Source organism: Lutjanus erythropterus, chromosome 19 (assembly GCF_056507025.1).
Source record: "Lutjanus erythropterus isolate fLutEry1 chromosome 19, fLutEry1.hap2, whole genome shotgun sequence".
Taxonomy (NCBI): Eukaryota; Metazoa; Chordata; class Actinopteri; order Lutjaniformes; family Lutjanidae; genus Lutjanus; species Lutjanus erythropterus.
In genome coordinates, this window is record NC_139335.1 from 23797972 (window position 1) to 23818802 (window position 20831).

The 20831-nt window shown below is 38.6% G+C and overlaps 2 protein-coding genes across 3 annotated transcripts in view; both read right to left on the reverse strand.

The window, feature by feature from the left end:
- Window positions 1-2239: 2239 nt before the first annotated feature.
- slc25a17 (solute carrier family 25 member 17) lies at window positions 2240-6848 on the reverse strand. Its single transcript, XM_084743964.1, has 9 exons — window positions 6638-6848; window positions 6162-6222; window positions 5992-6058; window positions 5656-5807; window positions 5434-5550; window positions 5113-5261; window positions 4130-4225; window positions 3854-3939; window positions 2240-2584 (listed from the first exon to the last, which is right to left on the reverse strand). Exons 1-9 carry the CDS (start codon window positions 6692-6694, stop codon window positions 2431-2433), a joined length of 939 nt encoding a protein of 312 aa, XP_084600090.1. The 5' UTR covers window positions 6695-6848; the 3' UTR covers window positions 2240-2430.
- Window positions 6849-17634: 10786 nt separating this feature from the next.
- Window positions 17635-20831, reverse strand: part of arhgdig (Rho GDP dissociation inhibitor (GDI) gamma) — a 39519-nt gene continuing 36322 nt past the window's right edge. For both annotated transcript variants that reach the window (XM_084744641.1, XM_084744640.1), the window contains exons 5-6: window positions 19969-20032; window positions 17635-18731 (exon numbers count right to left, since the gene is read on the reverse strand). In XM_084744641.1, the coding sequence (XP_084600767.1) occupies window positions 18535-18731; window positions 19969-20032 (261 nt within the window). In that variant the 3' untranslated portion in view covers window positions 17635-18534. The remainder of the gene's footprint in view (window positions 18732-19968; window positions 20033-20831) is intronic.

A 20831-nucleotide genomic window follows, 5' to 3' on the forward strand; every position in this document is an offset into this window, starting at 1 on the left:
TTTAATTCGTTCTCACACTTGATAAAGAAACATACAAAACTACAGGAAAAAACAATCCATCTTTGTAATCTGAGGTAGCTTGTCTTAATAAACACAATGTTGGGTTGGGTATTTGCAGCCTGAGTTAAAACCCTCACATTTATATAAAACTATAAGTGTCTTTGTACTTCACCGGACAGTTCACACCAAAATCAAAAATGCATCTTTTTCCTCTGGCCTGTAGTGTTGTTCACCCAGCTAGACTGTTTTGGTGTGAGTTTCTGAGTTCATATCACCAGCTTTCTCTCAAACCTAAGGGACTAAATAGCAATTGGCTTGTGGTGCATTTAAAAAGCTCAACAGCAATGTCTCATATAGGAACTAAATAATAAAATAAATGATTTATTTATTTATCCACAAACTATTTCTTTTACACAAACTATTTTATATTTATATGTCATATTCATTTCCCTAGCTAGGCCTATTACTGCTCTTTTTATTAGGTCTATTTTATATTTTATATTATTTATATTTTATGCATATTTAATATTTTTATTGTGAATTATTTATGAATTTAAGAATCAGTATTCAATGTGTGCATTAATAGTGAAACATATATACCCAAACACTACATTTTTTAATACATGTCTAATACCTTAGTACAGTTTTCTTGTGTTGTTCTTTGAGTGACATTGAAGTGTAAAGAAAATAGGCTAAGCAATTTTTTTTTTTATCTTATAAGAGCTGAGAAAAATTCAGGTTCCTTGAGTCCTCCAGGGGGGACACTCTATGAAGAAGTGGACAGTCCAATGTGGACAGAATGGTGTCACAAATCTACTCCCCAGGCTCAGCTAGAAACATTTGTTTGATTTCATTTCTGTACTAATGAAACTCACATTACATCTTTCAATAACAACCATCTTGTTTCTGTTTCTATTTCTTGAGACCAGTGAGGGCACCTTGGAGGCAGTAGCTGCGCTGTGTAGACAGCTAGCCTGTGGCTCTGCTGTCTCAACTGGAAAAAAAAGGTTTCCTCACACAGATCTGTCTGGTGGAATCTTTATCTGCACCGAGGGAGTGTTTATCCTATTTATATAGTGTTTATTCCTATTTCTACAACCTGATGATCACCTGTGAAATTAAGCCCTTAGTGTCATCAAAACATCCATTTAATTATTTCAGTGGGACATTAGGTGAAAATCAGCTGGCCTCAGTTCATTCCCTGACAATAACTTTCTGTAGAACAGAATATAACTGATACATATCCAAGTGACATCAGTGTTTTAGGAGATGAAGGGCCAGAGCTGGGAAGTAATTAAGTACAAATACTTTGTTACTGTATCTGAGTAGACTTTGCAGGTATCTGTTCTTTACTTTAGTATTTATTTTTCTGATAATTTTTTACTTTTACTCCCTAAATTTCAACACAAATACCTTACATTTTCAAATCAGGCTCATTACTTTAGTTTTAATGCATTTGAGGGGAGTTATAGATTTTTATTTTAAATCATTGTTTGCTGCCTCCCCAACATCAAAACTGATTTCAACCTAAAAGGCTGCGATGATAACAGATAGAAATGATGATTCCTTGGTGTATCCACCAGTGCCTATCATGGAAGACAGACACAACAAGCTGAAGACAATGTAAAAGACATAATCAAACAAAAACAACATAAAATGTCTGACAAAATTGAAATAACGTAAAAAAAAAAAAAAAAAAACATAAGATGAAAACAACACAAAACAACATAACAAGATGTAAAACTGCTGAAGAAACATAAAATATGTAACAAAATATAAATAACACAAACAAGGTAACAAGACAAAAAAGACAAAACAAGAAGAAAAACATAAAAACGACAAAAGATGTAACAAAATGAGAACAATGTAAAAGACATAACAATACAGACAGAGTGAAACACTAAACCATGCAGAAAAGGTGAGGTTCAGTTAGCTTTGCAGAGAAACAGCTGGCAGAAATGTCCTCCAGAGGACTACTTTCTACTTTTACACTTTAAGTACATTTTAGAGCCTGTAGTTTTTCACTTGACTGTGACTTGAGTAAAGAAGTTGAATCAGTACTTCTACTTTTACCAGTCTTTTTTTACGCAAGCATCTGTACTTCTGCTTGAGTAAAGAACGTGTAGTTTTGCTTCCTCTGATAGAGGCCAATACAGATTTGTTTTCCAGGAGCTGATGTGATGACTGTCAATCTGTGTCGGGATTTCCAACACATTTTATCAGGAATGTTCAAAGATAGTCAAAGTAGCAAAATCAGTTTTATTTTTAGAGTATTTGCAGGATGAGGTAACCATTAAAGTTACAGTGTTTTCAAGAAAGTGACAAATTTCCAGTAAGCTGAAGTCCCCATCATGGCAGCTGTAAGCAGTGATTAATGCAGTCAGTGCTTTACTGTAGTGAAGCATCCATGGTTGTGCAGTGTCTTGCTAGCTAGCGTTTCTTGAAGTTGCTGTGGCTCAGTCCCATAACTCTGAAGGTGCAGCTGGCAATCTTCTCATAGAGAAGAAACATGAGGGCAGCAGTGAGCACCGTCTGCAGCAGCTTAGCCTCTAGGCCTTTAAACAGACCCAACATGCCATACTTCCTACAGAAGAAAACCAAGGTCAGAACATAATGAATATGTGCAAAAAGTACAAGTCTTAAACATTTATTCACACAGATGGTATATCACATACTGTCCTCCTTCACACACAAAATCTAAAGAATTACCTGCATGGTTATAGGTATAAGAATAAATATAATGGTTAAAAGGACAATGGACATCATGCAAAAAACGCTTAAATAGGACTAATAGTATGAGTGTGAACAGAATTTAGGGAGTGGTCCACACTTGTCATATGAGTCGTGCAGACTGTCTAGATAGCACCCATTTTCAGAGGTATTTCAGGCTATGACAGTAGAGAATCTGATCGCCCGCTTGTGATTGGCTACCACAGCATTATATCAGTTTGCGGTTCTCCAAAAGTTGAGAGTCTCTTTCAGCTTTTCTGCCACACACTGCTGCCCTCTTTTGGGATCCCTCGCAGCCCCCACCACTGCAGCCTAAATGCACCACTCCCATTCAAAATGAAAGAGATGACTGGTGTTTTCACAACGGCGCCTGATTCCATCTGAATGTGGCCTTAGGGTTGTCTTTGCTAATGACGAAATGTCATGCAGGTACAGCTGGCATTCAAATAAGCTGAAACGGGCAATTTTGTAAGAACTGTACAAGCAACTTAAACACAGTAAAAAGTAAAAGAGATTTAGGATAAGAATATAAAAATGTTCATGCTTGATGCCAGTTGTTAAGGCTGCAGGAAATTCTGATTTGTTTCTCTCTTTAAGTTTGACTGTCCAGTTATTTGCATCTTATCAGGGAAGATTTGTGTGTTAACTCGACATGGGCATATAATATGCCAACCTGAGGAGCAGTCTTTCATATAAAGAACAAAGAAGCAAGTTGTGAATCAGATGATGGAGGTGTGTTCACTAGTTCAATATCAGGTCATGCTGACAAGTCATGTTCTAGATTACTGTATGTGTCACTTTAAATGATGTAAATGACTGTTTGAACTGGTGATTCATCAGCTAAGAATGGTTGAAAACTAATGATTTAACTTTTTTTTTGTCATTCAGATTACTTTAGAGAACACAATCAACATCATTTTGCTATGTTTTTCACATTTTTCAAAACAATCATCACTACATTATGCACTGTATCTACAGAGAGGGACTTAAATGAAACCATAAAATTACACAAAATGAAAATTGCAACATTATTTGAAAACTGCAATATATAATCTGTGTGTATGTGTGTGTGTGTGTGTGTGTGTGTGTATGTGTGTGTGTGTGTGTGTGTGTCTGCACCCACCTGAATCTGTTGACCAGCAGACACTTGATAGTCCTTAGACTAGACAGTAGTTTTGACTTGTCCGTTGACTCGCTGAACTGACCAAACTGCAGTGATTTAAAAACAAACATTTGCTCTTAAAGCTCTAATGTGTAGGATTTTATGTGTGATTATAGCATCTTCAGTAGAAAACTTTGTAAGGAGGGGTTGAAAATCAAATTTTAAAAAAATGTAAGCAACCAACTTGTCTTTCATTCCGACTGTGTAAACCCACAGGTGCAGACACACAAAACCTACCCTAAGAACCGACTGTATAGTCTGCAGTGGGTACGTAACAGTCGTGGCAATGGCTTTGGCAACAGCGCCGATGATGAAGACCTCAAGAGATGACAGCTTGGGGGGAAAAAAGAGGAAAACTTGTCACATTTTTGTGCAATAACATTGGCAGCATAAAGGTCTGAGGAGTGTACTTCTCTGATATACAGGGTTCAAATGTCCACATAATGATAAGAATAATACATAACATTTGTCCACAAGTGTTCCTCGAAAATGTCAAAATGCACATGGTATGAAATCAAACACACAGTGCTTCTCTCACTTCAGCTACAACACCATACAAGAATCATGTGAACAGAATTACCAAGTGTCTGCATATCGAGTACCCACTCATCCATGTGATAGGATGACTTTAAGTAGCTTCCCCTGCTTTACTTTTTCATTGGTTAGTCTATATGTGTGTTTTTCATTTATTTTATTGCCATGATGTGGCACTTCTTTTTAACTGTGACATTTCTGTATTATTACTATAATTATTCACTGAGAAGATGAGTTCAGTAATAAAAAAACAAACCCTGTAAAATCTACTTATAGGGACCACTGCCAAAAACGTTTATGTTTACGTGTTTGTGCATGAAAGTGGTAATTCTTTATAGATTTTTTTTTCACTCAAATATGAATATTGACTTCATCTTAAAAACTGCAAGTCAGCTGGGTTCAACAATGCACTACTGGCAAATAGCTGAAATGGCAAATGGCAAAAATGCAAATCATTTGTTTTGAAAAAAACTTAAAAAAATGTCAAAATCTCTTGTAAAATTGTGCTATGAATAATAAAAACATAATACTGTAATTTTCATCTCAAATTTGTTTTCAATAAATCCTTTCCCTTCCTCCATCTTAACTTTCTTAGTCAGTATTTCTTCCTCTAGAATACTGCTCTGATTCAAGCACATTTCCTTCAAATATTTGTATTCTCCTCATCCCTCCCTCATCTCACTGACCTCCCTGGGAACTCCTCTCCTCAGCTGCCTCTTCAGGCCTTCATAAATCATGAACTGAATGGCAGGGTTCAGCACCAGCAGCAGGGACGGGAAGGTGCCGTTCCAGAGTGCTCCCATTCCCTCATCGCGGATGATCTGTGCAAATGCATCTGCAAACAAAAAAAAAAGAGCAAAATAGCCATTATTGAAAAATGATAGGGACAGAGAGATCCTAAACCCAACATCATATAAGTATCGCTCTAAATGCCATGTACTTGATCTAGTGACTAATCAGAATAACTTAGAAAAACATAAAAGCATGATCAGACAATGACCATTTACCCTGAATGCCAGAGTAGCTGGTGGGCCGTATGTCAGCACTGCGAAACGTGGAACCTTGGAGCTTCAGTCTGGTGTTGACCACCCACAACGGAGTGGTAACCAGTACGTTCACAACACCTAGAGACAAGGATGCAGATGACAATCAATACTGCAAACAAAGCAAACACTTTCTTGTCCTGAGTCAATAAAACAAGGCTTTTGATGATGTGAGTTTACGCTTACCTGCAGCAATGCCTATGATTAAGTCAGTGCTGGGTGCTGACTGCTTTCCCTTCAGCCAACCAGCCTTGAGGCTGTGGAAGCAGTAGAAGTAGACGAAGTTGGAGCAGCACAGACTGCAGATGACCGGGAACCAACCTCTGTATGGAGCCAGTCTGGAGGGAGGACAGCAAACACAGGAACACCTCTTAGAGTCCTCCTACTGCTATACTGTAGCAGATATGTTTTTTAAAATATGTTTTTTGCCTTTATATATATGAACTGACAAAGCCAACAAGCATAATGAAGATTTATTGGGAAGCAACTAAACAAAGCTGGTCTAACTTTTTTTTCACTCACAGTCCTTCTTCTTTGACAATTTCTGCCAGAATGGCTGGAGTTGATTTGGCCTTCCTATTTTCATCCACTGAACGCAAACAAAAAGAGAAGTTGCTTAGAATTAATAAATTACATTGGATATTATAATAAATGTAAATATAACTGTGTCATTCTGTATTTTTTTTTTTTACCTTGAAGCCTCAGTCTGGCAGTATCCAGGGGGAAGAATACTGTCATGGCAGTCACACTTCCCTAAAACAGTAAACAGCTTATTCAGTGGCTTTCTTGTCCATATGGAAGATATCTTCCACCAAACGTCATTGACAAATTTAACAATTTAAAGAGACATCAGTATGTGTGGCACTAAACATAAAGTAAGACCAAAGACAGACTGTTTTCTGAATGTTCATGACACACTTTTCAATTCGGCCAGCTATTGCCAAATAGAAAGGTTGGCCAAAACATTTCTCATTTCTCTCAAATCGTTGCTCCATTTAATGTGGTATATGTCGCACTATTAGGTATGTCAAGTTAGATTTTGAATGGAGTTTTGTGTGGAAGACTTACAGCGCATGATAATTAAATCTAATTAAAAAATACAGCTGCTGTCATTATTCTAGAATAATCAAATGAATAGAAATGAATAAAGAAAGTGAAGCTAACTCACCACCGCTCCCGACACAGCATGAACCAAACTCTCATACGAGAAAACCGCGGAACTCATTTTGAATTTGTTTGGTACTTCCGACCTTCTACTCGAGTAAAAATAATCTGATTGAAACTCCTTCTTCTGAAACAAAACAGTTATGGTCTGCCCTTGCTCTGCTACTACCTGATTTTGACACCTCGCCCGCTTCCTTGTAGACGTTTTTCTATGGAACACGGGAGCATTATGGGTAATGTAGTTCTCGTCACGGCACCTTATTCTTTATAAGTGCCTCAGTTTAGCATTCCGAATACCTCTAGGTCCTTGTTATTTTACCTTTCAGGAATATTAGCAGGATCAGCCTTAGGAATAATTTAGGGACACTGTCCTTATACATGTTGGATTCAATTATTTCTGCATTTAATCAGCTGTATTTGTGTTATTAGTGAGTAACAACTCATGCTTAAACTACTGAGCATCATTGGTAGTAACTCTGATCCTCTACAAACCTGTTTGGATGAACTGCACCTTACAATAGATGCACCTTTCTGTTCTTATTTTCTTTTTCATTGCTTGTAATTTAGGTATAAGCACAAATAAATTCTTACACCTTCCCAGATTTAGTTTATTCTTTCAAATGGATATCCTTTCCTTAAAGAAAGTAGTCCATGTCATCATTTCAATTCACATGTGTCATTATGTAGTCACTGTTATTATACAGGTAGCCTACATGTACTTCCAATCAACAATTTATCCAGGGCTGGGTGTTGTTCAGGGTTTTTTTTTTTTGGTTTGTTTGTTTGTTTTTTATCGATACTGGTATTTATATCTTTGTTCCTGAAGAATACTTTTTTTCAGTGTATTTCAATAAAATCACACCATGGTAGAATTACTTACTATAAAAAAAAGTTACTTAAAAAATAATTATAATGATCTCTGTCTCTGGTTGTATCTTAATGTTTTTATTGTATTCCTCTATGACGTGAAACATTATAAAGTCCATCACCAGTATTATTAGATCTTGGAGCAAGCTTGCTGCACGCTTATTGTCCTTACTGATGCTGATGAGATTTACTCCTTAAGTAATGGAACAATTTGATCAGTGCCATCTAAATATTATACCCAACCCTAAACTGAACAAATTTCAGTCCACACTTTCTTTGTATTCTTGGCAGAATTTACTTCAAGTGTGACTTAATAGACATAGAACAGGGTGGTTAATGTAATTATGGTCATGATTGGCATCTTAAAGATGCCTTTACACATTTGCAGTGGGCTAAGAAACACTACATGTGAGCAGTCAGTGATTAGAAAAAAAGGTTGTAACTATGTCACCATGATGGTTGTCTCAGAACAGAAAGTGAGGACATCAATGTGTAATGCAGGATTAAAACTGTACAGATGTGCCACTGGAGTCATTATGAGTTGTATGATGTTGCTGCCTCATGTTATGCACAGCAAGAAGTAACAGGAGCTGTCTGTGTGTAGCCTCGGAGCTCATCACATCACATTTGCACAAAACCTTGATGTTTGTTTACAAAGTCAGTGATCAGCCTAAACTGCTGCAGACGCCTTGAATACAATGACGTGTGTTGGCTGTTATCAGGGCCTACATTGGTCCAGTCTGATTCACACCAGCAATTTCTATTTTTATGGTCACGTATTGTTTATTCAAATCGATAATGTAATCATTGCCACCACAGACCTCTTGGTGGCCTCTATGAGTTGTGCCCTTACATGCTGCTCTCGGTAGATTAAGAGCTGTGCCAAACCATTATTATATTTTATAATCATAATATAGAACTCCAAAGGGTATTCAGATCTTCCAGTATCCTTCCCCTGACTGATATATTATCTTTTCAGTAAACTTATGACAAATCTGTTTGGAATGTTTATTTGTCTTGTTGTGTGTCTTGTACTTTGCAAACCAGCAGTTGGACGCTCCAGATGCAGGTGTATTTAAACTAGAATTTCTTTATTGCAAACATTTAATCTATGTTCAGCCTATTATGTTCCTCTAAAACCAGCTGTCTGCAACAGTAATGATTTGGAGAGGGGGTTGAATGCTCTTTCAACTATTTGTTTGTTGTAGACGTTTATTTTTACATTGACATAAAGTTTTTTTTTATGTTAAACAATGTGTGATTCAAACCTGCAAAATAATTATCAAACAAGAAAAATCTAAGGAAGGGGGACTGAATACTTTTTATAGACACTGTTTGTACAAATGCAAAGAAAATACTGTGTAGTGGGTTATATGCTCTTATAAGGGATTCCATGTGTGTTACAGCCATGCAGCGTATGTGACATCCCACATGGTTAAGTCATCTGACCATTCATAGCATAGAATTGGGACAAAAATTAACCAATTAAAAATTCTTACACATTTAAGGGTGGAATATGTTTTGAAAAAATGAACTGTTACTTAAAATGAACTTGAGAAAGGTACTTATGTCTTAACTGTTGCAGTGGAACTACTCCATGGATCACAGGCAAACACTGGTTAAAGTGGAATTGTTTAAAAGAGCAGCAGCTTGCACGTCTTTTCTGTCATAATGTTTGGTTTGCAATGGACTGAGGTACTGGTTCACTTCCTTGTATGCCATTAAAATGCAACACAGGTGGTCAATGAGATGGAGCATGTATGCTCAACATGACTGCCATAAGTAAACAGCTAAAATAAATTAGAATAAAGAATAAATAATTACATCAGTCCCCATGCATTCGCTCAGTCACTCCTGACACTGCCTCCTGCGTGCCTCTCTCTCCTCCTCAGTCCTCTGTCTCTAGCTTTTCTCCTTTCCATCGTCTTTCTCGCTCTCTCCCTCTCCTCCTTTTTGATCTTCCTGTCCTCCTCCACCCTGCGCTCCAGCAGGGCCTCTACAGTGACCGACTGTGTCCATAACGAGTGCTGTGAGAGCCACTGGGGATCTTCTGTGAGGAGAAAGGGGTCTCCAGCAGAGACGAGCAGGGGCTGAGGTTCCAGGGCAATGTGGAGGAGGTGGGCATGTAACATCATGCGGTAGGGGGCATCGTCTGCTCCTGAGCTGTAGGTGAAGTCCCCGATGATGCGGTGGCCTATTGCACTGCTTTGGACCCTAAACTGGTGGGTTTGTCCTACAGGGAGAACAAAGGTGGTGGTAAGAAAGATATTTCACAGCTGTGTCAGAGCATTTTCATGAAATGCACAAATAGAAACTCTTAGAAATAAAGCTTTTAAAAGGCTGAGAGTCTACCCAGAACCATTTGCTTCTGAAGAACCATTTTAAAGAAAGGTTTCATCAAAGGTTCTTTGTAAGACTAAGGGTTCCATTAAGAAGCATTTTCATCCAAGGAACCCTTTTTAGAGGAAAGAGTTCCCCAAGGATTGTTAAAATCCTTGAGGAAGACTTTCATTAAGGGTTTGTCAAGGGATTTTTTTTTGTACCATAATATAAAAGGGTTCTCGGAAGAACCCCCTGACTTTGTTGTAGATAAAACCCTTAGAATTTAAAAAGGTGCCTAGTAAAACCCCCATTACACCATAGAGGGGTTCTCTGTAGAACCTCTCATAAAGGGTTCTGGGTGGAACTAATCCTAACAACCGTAATCACATGGTCAGGCAAGATGAAATTTGAAAAAGTCAGCAGCAACGTCTCTTTCCAAAAATCAAGACCCTGTCACTCAAGATAATGCACAGATCTAGTTGTGAGCAGTTTAATGTAGGAACTTTCTTTGTAGTAGAGAGATACTTCAGCAGTTTTTTGTCTTGTCATCTAGTCCTATTATATTTAAGAGAGGGCAGATATCACTACAGCTCATATTTCCTCTGCTACTTTACTAACTATTCTGCAACTCACACCAAAACAATCTAGATAGATAAACAGCCCTACATGTAGCAGGAATCGTATTTCTTATTTTGGGGTGAACTGTCCCTTTAAGTCTTAAGATTGGAAGTTTCTGTATCACGGCCTCTGTTATTGTGCATGCTGACTCACTGTGAACTCCCTGCTATGAGAAGCGACAGTGTGTGCTGTGAGAAAGACCCACCGACTTTAACTGTGAGTGTGTTTATCCCAGCTTGATGTCATATTCAACGAAGAAGATTACTGTAATTTCATCTCCTCTCCTGAAGAGTTTGCTAAAAATCAATTTTAATGGCCACTTTATGGATTGTGGCCATACCATTGAGCCTGGAATGTAGGAGTCCATCATCTTGACACAGCGGATTATGTTTATTGCATTTGTTCCATCTGTTTTTGCTCTGTACTGTTCCAGGCAGCACACCCACCATTTGTGACGTCCATAATCCCTCACCTCAACCTCCCCTCGGCACTTTTACCTGGCAGGAGTCACCGGCTCTGATGACACCCTCCATCTAGTAATGTGAACATGTGGTATTTGATATAATGAAATGCGTTTTGTTTTCTGTCTAATATTGTGGTGTTTTGCACCACAGCTACAGTACCTAATCCTCATATTGATACTGCAGGCAAACATTGCTTTCTTACTTTGTGAATTATTGTTATATACAAGGTGTAGCAGCCAGGAGGATTATTTCTGACCAGTAAATAATGACAAAAATCTGCCTCAGTGGTTCCTGGGCCTTTAGAGAGTACTGGGACAGAGACAGGGGGGCCAGGATTTAATTTAGATCTCTAGTTCCTAAGTTGGAAGGAGGTGCTAGCTTGGTTTATGTATTGGGATCCTGCATCACCCAGTCAGGGTTTATTCGCAATAATGACCTACTCACTGCAGTATCCCTTACTTGCTGCATGACTCTGTTAAATACTAGACTATGGTTGGTCAGTTTAAGGTCTGCTATTTCCAAATAGCTGACCTTCCCTGTGAATAACAGACAGTTCTGATCGCAGTACATTAAGAAACTGATCATACACATTTCTCATCCATTCTTTCCAAAGTACATTCATTACTGACTCTGTTTACTTGGTGAGTGGAGGTTGGTCAGGAGGAATTAGTATCACAAATTAGCATCACAGGCTAACATCAGTGCGTACCACAAGACTTTTTCCATCAGCAACTCTGGACTATTAATCAGCTGCATAAGTAATGCATCTTTAAATGGTATTCGAATGTGCATTTGCTGTTAGACTGACAAATATACAGGGGACTACTAGTCCAATAGTGGTGCATAAATGACTGTTTTTAAGGCGTTAGATTTTGGGCAGGGTAGCATGATTAGACCACCACCCGCTGTTCTACTGACATGATTGTGAAAGCTACTGCATTTTATGATTTGGCTATGTAGGAACTCGTACAGTTCCAGTGTAGGTTTATGACAGATTTGATCTTTGAGATATCTAACACCAACCATCAAGACAAAAAACAGTATCATCATAGGTCAAACATAATTAGCAAAGTCCTGATAGTTTGGAACATACTGTGCTGAAACACTGGTTGAATAAAGTGCAGACTCTACGAGTAAGTAATCCCTGAACTCAGCCAGGTATGAATGTGTTTTCAGCTAAGAAGATCAAGAATCATTATATAATTGGCATTTCATAACCCAATCTGTTTCCTATTGTGTGTGTGTGTGTGTGTGTTTGTGTGTGTGTAAATGAGACAGGTGTTACTACAGAGGAATAATGGGATTCAAAGATGATGGTGTGTCGCTGTTGTTGGTTTTCTGGCTATTATTGTTGCATAACATTTCAGAGCAAATCATCTTTGAGAGCTGAATGGCAGATTGGCATGTTTACCTGGGCATACACTATTATACACACAAAAATACACACACACACACACACACACACACACACACACACACACACACACACGCACACACACACACACACACACACACACAAGAGATGCACGTGTCACTACGCAGTTTCAGTGGAAATCACAAACATTTCAGTCAGATGACAGAGAAGACGAAGAGGAGACAGGCGCTTATCTGGCAGACACTGAAGACATTCATGCTGATCCATTTCAGTGACAAGGATCTATCATTTTTCCTCGATCCAAAACTGGATATTCTTTTACTCTCTTTACTATAAAATCTCAATCATTGTCTGGAAATATTGCCAAATGTAAGACATCCCCTGCCTGTGTTGAGACTAGAGGGAAAGTGTTTTCTTTTTCTTTTCTTTTTCATCTTTTGTTTTGGGTTGTATTTCTCTGGATTTGGCTGACTCCACGTTGTCCAAGGTGACTCGCTCCATCTTGGAATTTATCGTTTGTGCTCTCTGGATCTTTTGAGGAGTTTAAAAGCTTGGCGACAGAGTGAAACCAGTCTGATAAACGTGCCTACAAAAACCAGTTGTGTCTCAGGTCTGTTTCCTCAGATATACAGAGATACAGTGCTTTTTTTTCCCATTTTGGCTGTGACACTACAAACTGTGGACATCTCATTTCAAACAAAACTCTTCTGGCCCTTGTATGTTTTTCTGTGTTTTGTTACTTTCTAAGACTTTTCTCTTTCACCTTCCCACACCATTAGTGTTTTGATCCATCTGCTCGCCATGCCGAAGTCATTCCTGCAGGCTCGCTGTGATGAGCCCATAACGACATCGGACTGGGGGATCCCTCTGCTGTTGGCTCTGCTGCTGCTGGCGCTGCTCTACGCCTTCCTCTACCTGCCGGCCAAAGCCCAGCGAGCCCTGCTGGAGCAGGTGCTCAGCAGCAACAACACAACCACTGCAGTGAACACATCTGGCACAGGGGACTGGCTCACAGACGAATAGGACAGATGGAAACACTGAGCTTTAAAAACGGACAAGTAGACATGTGACAGCGGGGGCGATCACAGGCGCTGACCTTGAGTAGATGGTGTGGATTATGAAGCCGATTGATAGAGTTGCTGTGAGCTGATTCAAAGGACAATTTGGATTACCTGCACTCCCAAAACTATCCTCAGACATGACTGCATTTTTAACTGTTCAAGTGAGAACAAAATCCAGTCTATGGGGGCTAAAATAAAAACTCTGAAATGGTTCTTTAAATGGCTCTCTGGTTCTACAAAAAGCCACCATAAACTGAATAACCCCTCTATTTAGGGGATGGCTCTTTGTATACTTTAAAGTACTAAAGGTTCTTGTTGTTCGAGTTATATGGTGGCAGGTACGTGGTATTTAAAAACTCTTTTAACTTGAAACCCTGCAGAAATCTGGTTGCTGTGAAGCTTTCCTGCTTTGTACAGAATGTATAACAATATGTTTGACTAATGCCCAAGTTATTGTAAGGTTTATGACTCTATGTTCCCCCTCTTAGTCATCTCTGAAGCTAACATTTTTGAACACCTTACTTAAAAATGCAAAGTGTAAAATGCGACACAGTGGTTAGCACCTTTGCTTCACAGCAAGAAGGTTGTGGGTTTGAATACTGGCTTGCCTGGCCTTTCTCTGTGGGGTTTCTCTGTGCATGTTCAGTCAAGGGTCAATTCTCTAGTCAGTACTGCTCACCAAGGTGCCGGCTTGGAAGTGGAGTTGGTCCCCGGGTGCCCACTGCTCCTAATACGAGGATGGGTTAAATGCAGAGACTTAATCTGGCTGCATCGTTGCATATGTCACGATAAAGTTGACCTTTACCTTTAAAAATAAATGGCTGTTTCTAAAGAACCACTTAAAAGAGGTTCATCACTGAACCAGATAATATTCACACAGAATGGTGTATGTCCAGAGCGATAACAGATATCAAGAGCTAAACACCCGCTGTGGATGGATTTGAACGTCTGGACCCAGGAAGGAGCAATGGATTTTTTGAGCAATGGGGGCTTGTTTTTGGGATAATGGGCTGTCAGATGGATGGCCTTTCAGTCCATTGGGAACATTTTTGAGCTAGTGGGGTTTAGGCAGAATGGCCAGTCTCCTTGCTAAATGGGTAGACCGGGTTACTGGGTTTGAATTCTAATGAGTGCAATAAGTTCAGCTTCCATCAACTTTTGGTACAGTTTCTCCCAAAAAACTATTAGCTTCTTGTATTTTTTTTTTTTTATGTAGCATCTATTTTGTACAGTGATGGATACTGGTGGATATTTTAATCTTTTTACAATCCTATTTAACGTCTTTGTATCACCTCAAAAAATTTAAATTTTACACATGCTCCACTATCTTAAATCAAAAAAGAGTGAGGATGTATGTTTTGCATAACTGATGGTATGATGATAATGCCTTTTGTGTTATTTCAGACTGTAACATAAGGAGGCACAGTGAGTCTTTAACTGGTCACTGTGTCTCAGACAATGACAATGATGGGGGACTGTCAAACTGAAAAACTGGCACGAAGCATGTTAAAACGTTAGGAAATTTGTTGGTAACATAACTGTACAATATATCTGGATATAGAATCATGTGTTCATATTTTCACTGGATCATGTGATATGACAAACCATCTGTTCATAAAATATTTACTAGTATATTTTATTAAATATCATGATTCTCCATTTTTTTTTCCTGTTACGTGTGTATATGGGGAGCAGCATAGGGCATGCTTATTCACTGTCTTGCCAAGAGAGGTTTATAAGATATATACTATTCTTAGTTTTTTTTTTACAGTAGCTAAATATAAAGTTATACTGCCAGCAGCACAGCGGCACAGTAGCTTAACATTAGCAGTAAGGCTCAAATTTGGGGGAAGCAGTGAGCTTGATTTTGGCTAGAAAGGACCAGAATTAGCAATCACCTAGATAGCAAGAAAGTGAATAAATGCCAAGCTATTGCTATATGTGCATGCAGGCAAAAATATGTCAAATGAGACATCTCACTGGTTGTTTGAATTGCCTTTATTAAAAGATACAGATTACTAGATTTGACACCAATATTAGAGGATGCATACAGGCTGAGGCATTAGACACAGACAAAGATTTCCAGCCATCTGTGTCTTTAAAAATATCCCTGTAAATACTGTATCTGCAGTATATGGCAACCATTGACATCTGGATATTGCATCAGTATCTTTTTCTTAAAGTCACATTAAATTTTACAATAAAGTCGTAAAAAAGGAAGAGAGAATCTTGCTAAACCATGCAACACCCAACAAGCCAACATTTACAGTTAGTCTTAGATCACAACAATTTCAAATGGTATTTCAATGTTCAATATGTTCAGCAACAATGACAATATCATATCCAAAGACTTAACACAATAATGATATTTCTGTTTTTTTTTAAGAAGAATTAATTCATCCCTTGATATACTTCTCAGACAGTACTCCATCTTTCAGCTACCATCTGAAAATGTTTCATGTTCAAAGCATAATTTTATTCACATCTTGTGTTCTTGGTATACGACAGAGGTTTAAAAATGGCTAATTTTGTTCTTTCTTTTTTTTACTGAGCGAATAGTATCAAATCCTAAAGGACAAACATGCATCTCTTTCTACAATATGCACAGTTCAGTTACAGTCTTTAATTGGTCTGCTCTTTCAAAAAGCTCCACAAAGACTCGGAAAAAAAGGGTGCTTTGAAAGCAAACTGCAATGTTCATAAAATACACAGAGTCAAAGATCTGGTGCATGTGAGAACAGGTGATTTATCTTTTCATCCCAGTTCATTAATGGTTTGAAAAGACAATAGTTGGATGATTAGAGAGTTTTTTCTTCATGTTATTCTAAAATATCTTTTATTTCCTATAGAGCTGACAGTGTATGCTGTTACTTAAATTGTGTATAATTTAAAAAAGTGTGTGTTTGATTTGTTTACTGTAATTAAAGGGCATTTGATTAATCAGCATAAAGAATTATTAATATCATGACATGAAAGAGAAAAGATGACAAAAAAATCTACTTCAATCACCTTCCCTTAATCAATCAACAGGCCAATCAATCAATACCTTTATGACATGGGATGCTAAGACAAAACTTGATTTTGTCACTCTTATCAGTCTTTGACTTACTTCTATTTTGGGGATAATTGTGCTCTATGTTTTGGAACTACAGTCCCCATAATGCCTTGAGTGTAAAAAGGCAGTATAATGTTGCCATGGATTGAGTGAGTTGTGGAGTGGGCTACAACTTGAACCCACCACGCAATTTGTTTTGTACATATTTGTTTAAATTTTGGCAAAATGTCACTGTTAAAATATAAAATATCCCAAATTCTTGTTTGCAGCGTACCCATGGATATACAGACAACTGTCACTGGATTACTTTAACATTGAAGAAACTGTAAAAACATGATGATTCCCAGGCAAGTTCTTAAATTTTAAAGAATATCTTCTTCCTATGGTTTCTTAGTGGACCTGTGGACGTTTATTCAGGATAGACATTGGAGATAACAAGATCCTTGAAAGGTTTAGTCACACTGAATCTTTTAGCAAGATAAAGATATCTCCTGCACACTGCCCTTATTTGCATACTTTATTTACAGATACAACACTTGGTCCTCAGACCTTCATAAGGTAAAAAAACCCCTGATAGGTACCTGGTAAATATAGTTATTATCAAGTAAGGGACAGTGTGCACGAGTTCTCATGGGTTTTCATACCCATGGGTTTTCCTCCTACACACCTGTCTACAAGTAACTGGTGTGCATGGGCGTTGTATTCTATTTTTGAGCTCACACTGAATATGAAAATAGGTGTATCATGTCTATGTGTTCAGATTTGACTGACGTATGACTAAGAGAAGGAGTAAATTTTGACACAAATTGTGCAATCAGGTGCTAAGGGTTTTAAAGTACCATAATTGCCTCCACAAGCCGTGTGGCACGAGTCCAGCTTCCATACATATGTCGTGAAAATCAGTAAAAAGAAAATGTGAATGGATGCATGTTTCCTTCCAAAGCCAATTGTCCAGTTGTGTGCCAAGTCTGTCTCCATTGCACTACTTTGTATTTTTCTTTTACTTATGCACCAACTTTTCCAATCAACTTTTTTTTGTGACATATTGGGATTTTTACGAATATATGTCATCAACACCAACATCACTGTCCCTTGTAACATTATCTCATCTGAAGTGTTTCATCCAGCAACTCCAGGTCCTTTAATCAGCTGTGAAGAGAATCAAAGCAAATCAAAGCTTCAGCGGCTAATATTAGCTTTTGGAAGGAGAAAGTCATGATGTCAGTCATGTGACCTGTAATCTTCACAGTCTTATACTTCAACAATTTCACGACAAATGGCGACTTTCTTGACTTTACAAATATCACGTGTAATTTGCAAAAATTATTGACAAATGATTTGTCTCTTTCCATAGACTACCATTCATATTTTTTTGAAGTAAGGTCCCTCCACTGGAAGGGACTTTGCGTCTCTCTAACTAACTTCCATTTGTTTTTAAAACACCAGCATGCACCTGTCCCTTTCATCTCACACAGTATCTTTGCCTCAGGTCGCCCCCCCTTTCAGTTCTCTGGTCAACTTTTTAACATGTTCTGATGTGTGAATCCGTAATTCCTGCTGAGAATCCAAATACATTCTGTATTTACATATTTCATCTCTTCTCTTTGGAAATGTCTGTTTGACAGATATTGAATGTTTGCAGTTAAGCACTGTATATATTGTATTTCCCTTTGTTCCCTAAAACTAACTTCTGTTAATGTTTTTGCCGATCTTCTGCTGCTGTTTTATGAAGGCAGGGATACATGAAAGGATGAGAGGGAAGGGTGGGAGAAAGGAAACTGAAGGGAAACGCAAAGGGAAACTTGTCATCCCAAAAGCCCTATCATGTGGACAGCTCCAGATGGATGCAGTATAGATGTAGACGAATCTAGAAAAAGAATTGGACAGAAGGCAGCGAGAGGGGGGGGATTCTCTTCTCTGAAAGTCCCTGTCTCTCATGGGTTTCAGGAGACCTGCATTAAACAGACGAAAAAGGTAGAGGAGGAGATTAAGGAGGGAGAGGAGGAGAAGGAGAAGTAGAGCCTCCTGTCGCGGGCCATTGCAAGGCTGCTCTCACAGGACAAAGTGGAGGAGGGAAGGGATAAGAGGGAGGTGAAGGATAGGAGTGAAAGAAAGGAAGAGTAGCATCATCTCCCTCCATTAAGCCCAGTCCTTCTTGACTTCCAGGTTCCACTCCCAGTCCAAGTAGACATTCTTATCGTCGTCGGTGAAGCGGGAACGGACCGCATATTGGCCACGTGATATCATGCCTTTGGGTGCTTCATCAACTGGGCTTATAAACTCCATCTCCTCTGCCTTTGGGCCATAACTTCCCACCATGTATGTCGCCTTGTTCACTGCAGGAAGACAGAAAATGGGCATAGTGTTTATCATAGCGCTAAAAAGAATGACATTTTACTGAATATAGACTCAATGCTAGTACAGTACTCCAAGATCAGCTCGGAAGCCAATTTGCCATCTCTGGCCTGGGTCATGCATTGTTAAAGTCCTACCTATCCAAAAGAACATAGTGTGTTTCCTACCATAATGTTATACTATAATATATCAGTATTTAGTGATGTGGAATATGGTGTACCTCAGGGCTCTGTCCTCGGCCCTTTACTTTTCTCCTTTTATGTCACCACTTGGCCAAATTATACACAGTTGTAGAATAAATTTCCACTGCTGCGTGGATGATACACAGATGTACATACTGTACAGGCAAACAATCATTCCCAAATTACAAATCTGGAGGCCTAATTATCTGCAGTGAAAAACTGGATCTTGTGCAATTTCCTGCTCCTAAATTCTGATAAAACTGTGATACCCCACAACAAACACATGAAAAATTTTAATTATTCACTTGGGACTTTTTAAAGGAAAGCCATTCATTTTGATATTTTTGAGTGGATGTCTTAGTGCTGCATTTTTAATGCTGTGATAATTGGTTATTTGGATTTTTGTTTTCCATAAATTATTTGAAGTCCCACGTTGAGTAATTTTTTGACAGTAGAAATACTTATTGCTGGTATAAATAAGTGTCCCACATAGTGAGATTCAGCTCATTGTGTTGCTGTCATTGAGTTGTTTTTGCCCGCAGCAGGCAGCTGTTTAAAACCCCACTTTACACTGGCTGCTCAGCACCAAACATCAGACACAATTAGCAACTAGCTGACCAAAATAATATTGAGTATGCAGCAGCAGGCACTCCAGTGCCAGATATCTCCTGCAGGAGTTTGTATAAACCAAAAACAGAACTAAAAAGCAAGTGAATATTGGATTTACATTCATCTGGTGGACACAAGCACAGCTCTAAATGAACAATAATATTGCTCTATAAGTGCTGGATGCATAAATAAGCAGCTGTTTGCTGAGTTAGGTTCACCACATGAACTAGGTCTCAACTGATACTGGATACTTAAGGCAGATGCTGATATAAGGAAGAAAAGGATGTATCTGTCATATCTTTCTTTAAATAGAATATAGATACAGATATAATATACAGAATATAGATAAACACAGAGTCTTTAGGCTTGTATATTGTCTCAACAAGGTACAGCACATTTGACATAATGGTGGCTAAACTGAACTTACCATTTATTCCTTTTCTGTGGATCACATGATGGTACCTCAAACCAGCAACGATTTCTCTGTTCACCTGCAGACACACACAGATTCATCAAATTTTGTCATTGACTTTTCCGTCGCTTACAAACAAAACTGGCATCCCAAGGTTGTCATGAACCCCCGAGTGAAACTACATCAATTTATGAACTTGTGTGGTTCATTATTCCTCCATGACCACAGGTGCACATCCATCCATTTTCTACACCTGCTTTATGCTGTTCAGCTTTCCTCAGCACATTTGGAATGGAGGGTTGGGTACACTGATTCAGCAGTCTATCTCAGGGCTGACAGATATGTGCAGAATAACACATTCACACCCACAGGCAGCGTAGAGCGTCAAATTCATCTGCATGCATGTGTTTGGGTGTTTGCCTGTGGGAGTGGAGCACCAGAAAGAAACCCACACAGACGCACTGAGAACAGGCAAACTCTGCACAGAAAGAAGGCCCCAGCAGGTTGGCAGAACCAAGCAAAATTCAGTTTCTCTGCATATTTTAACTGTACATTTGTAAGCATACATTTAGTACAGTGTTTTCGCATCACACTTCCATGAAGTTGGGGGACTCACATGAGACAGATCTGAATGGTTAAAATGGAAACAGTGGAGGCTAGTCCAGAGCATGGGTCAAGCTACTAAAACAGTGGATACTATTATTTCCCATAATCCAACTTAACAGCTTCCTTTATCTTCTGCCTTCTAATGGTGCAATTGTACTCAGAAGCCTGAAAAAACAACCTCCAACATGGTAAAAATGCAATGGAACAATATTTCAAGTTGGAATTCTAAGTTGGAAACTCTAAGCAACATCGATGTGGCCTGAGTTGCCAAG